Here is a 2,667-nt window from a genome sequence, read left to right as displayed (position 1 = left end):
CACGAGGCTTTGTGGCTTCGCAAGCTGATGGTTGATTTGGGTTTGCCTGAGAGCGCTATCAGAATCCAAATAGATTCCCAGGGGGCGCTTAGCTTGGGAAATAACCCGATTACGTCTGCTCGGTCGAAGCACATCGACGTGCAGCATCACATAGTGCGTGAGAGGGTGAATAGTGGTGAGGTGCAGTTGGAATACTGCCCTACGGAGTGGATGGTTGCGGATGTGCTAACGAAGGCTCTGGGCGAGGTGAAGTTCAAACGTTGCCGAGATGCGATGGGCCTTGTGTGAAGTGTGCAGGTGAACTTGGTACTCGTTGGGATACGGCCCGAGGGGACGTGTTGAGGAAACGGTCCTCTCCCAACTCGTGTGGTTGTCGACCAGGGGATTTGACCCCGGGTCTGCGCCTGACTAATGGGGAAGGCTTACCCCAGAACCTTATGGGCTACCGATGTTAAGACCAGCAAAGCGCCGGACCCCCGTTGGGTCCTATTACTGTGGCTACCATTCACTGGTATATGAGTGTCGGTCATTTCCAACACCCCCCCGTGAGCGACACTCTCTCGCTCCGGGCCTTCCCGTGCCTCATCCCGGTCTCCCATTCTCTGGGCAACAGCCAGTGGGTATCGATCCGGCGACCTCTCGGCAGCGCAATGCGCCATTCGGGGCTCATAACCTGTTAAGACCAGCAAAGCGCCGGACCCCCGTTGGGTCCTATTACTGTGGCTACCATTCACTGGTATATGAGTGTCGGTCATTTCCAACAACCGATGCATATCCGGTAGCTAAGTGATAGACATTAGGGCACCGTCAGGACGGCGCAGTGAGATCGCGGAATGTACGTGCAGTTAGATCGTGGAATGTACGAGTTTTCCGCTAGCGCCGGTATTTAGGGCGGTGACTGCGCTTATTTGTTTATCTCACTACGATCGGTATTCCTCATAGGAATCTCCTCAAGTCCTGCCGAACGCTAATAATACTCTATACATTACTTGTAACAGTTTATCGTGCTAAATATCTTCGCCAGCGGCAATCCTTCCGGAATAACAATCAGCGTTAGCCGTCACCGTCGCCAATTCTTCAATACTATCTAGTACTATTTTTACTATACTATTTTACTATGTACGAACGCGGTACGAGCGTCGTAAACTAGTACCAGTTAAGAGCCCTGCATAGTAAATAGTACTATGCATAGTACTTTTATAGTATAGTACTCTTTTCTAGTATAGTACCCGTGCCAACCCAACATGGGAGCGCTTCAACATCATGGGCATCAAGGGACAGTCTCTTTGGCCGACATAAAGTTGGCACGGTTATGATTCGGTCTAACGTCAACGATAAACAGGCCATCACTTTTAAGAAGGTCTACGTCGACGAGGAGGCCACCGCCAAAATCCTATCGGTCCGCATCATTGATGATCGTGGAGGCAGTGTGGTCTTCGGTGGCGGACAGGTGAAAGTATACGTACAGAACCAGTTGGTGCTGACTGGAAAGCGGGACGGGGACTTGTATCCCGTCTGCTACAGCAGTGGAGGTACGGGCGCTCTGAAGTGGACGCAGCGTGAAGACAACAGGATGCCTTCTGGTGGTGGTGCAGTGTGTGCTGCCGTGGATATCGGAGCTGAACGTGCAGCACTTTGGCACTGACGGTATGGCCACTTGGGATACAGCAACCTTGAGGCGTTGCTGCGTCACAATATGGTAACTGGGTTCGATGTTGACCGACACAGCATACAATTAGCCAGCGCGTGTGTGTGTGAGACTTGCGTCCTTGCAAAGCATACTCGGGGTCCTTTTCCATTATCTGGGCATAAGGCAGCACAGCCTCTCGCACTCATTCACATGGATGTGTGTGGACCTATGCCTGAACCTTCACCAAATGGTTCGGGTTTGTTGAGGAAACGGTCCTCTCCCAACTCGTGTGGTTGTCGACCAGGGGATTTGACCACGGGTCTGCGCCTGTCTAATGGGGAAGACTTACCCCAGAACCTTATGGGCTACCGATGCATATCCGGTAGCTAAGTGATAGACATTAGGGCACCGTCAGGACGGCGCAGTGAGATCGCGGAATGTACGTGCAGTTAGATCGCGGAATGTACGAGTTTTCCGCTAGCGCCGGTATTTAGGGCGGTGACTGCGCTTATTTGTTTATCTCACTACGATCGGTATTCCTCATAGGAATCTCCTCAAGTCCTGCCGAACGCTAATAATACTCTTTACATTACTTGTAACAGTTTATCGTGCTAAATATCTTCGCCACCGGCAATCCTTCCGGAATAACAATCAGCGTTAGCCGTCACCGTCGCCAATTCTTCAATAGGTTATGAGCCCCGATTAGCGCCGACAGTTATCGCCCAATTGTTATTTCTATCCCTCATCAACAATGGTTAAGGACAAGCTTGATGAGTCGCTGGATCTCAACAGCTACTCTACCTGGCAAATTCGGTTTAGCGCGATGTGCATGGAGCTTGGGCTTGAGCAATCCCTGCTCGCCGAGCCGTGCAACGAGGAGCAAATTCGACAGTCACGGAAGGTCATCAATCTGCTCATCAAGAACGTCAAGGATCATCATTTGCCGATGGTTACCGGTGCTGCCAACGCGAAGAAGGCCTGGGACGCCTTGGGATCTATGTTTGCTGCCAACAACAACGCCCGCAAGGTGTCTCTAC

At 51.6% G+C, this 2,667-nt stretch overlaps 1 protein-coding gene across 1 annotated transcript in view; it reads left to right on the top strand.

The window, feature by feature from the left end:
- Positions 1–1,117: 1,117 nt before the first annotated feature.
- The window catches only part of VOLCADRAFT_98958 (uncharacterized protein), a gene marked incomplete at both ends in the record, with an annotated part of 15,883 nt that continues 14,333 nt past the window's right edge, over positions 1,118–2,667 (top strand). The window contains one exon of the mRNA XM_002957804.1: positions 1,118–1,130. Within this exon, the coding sequence (XP_002957850.1) occupies positions 1,118–1,130 (13 nt within the window). The remainder of the gene's footprint in view (positions 1,131–2,667) is intronic.

Source organism: Volvox carteri (genome assembly GCF_000143455.1).
Source record: "Volvox carteri f. nagariensis unplaced genomic scaffold VOLCAscaffold_80, whole genome shotgun sequence".
In the NCBI taxonomy this organism is placed as follows: domain Eukaryota; kingdom Viridiplantae; phylum Chlorophyta; class Chlorophyceae; order Chlamydomonadales; family Volvocaceae; genus Volvox; species Volvox carteri.
Note: the sequence above shows the minus strand (reverse complement) of the source record. Positions and strands in the feature narration are given on the sequence as shown.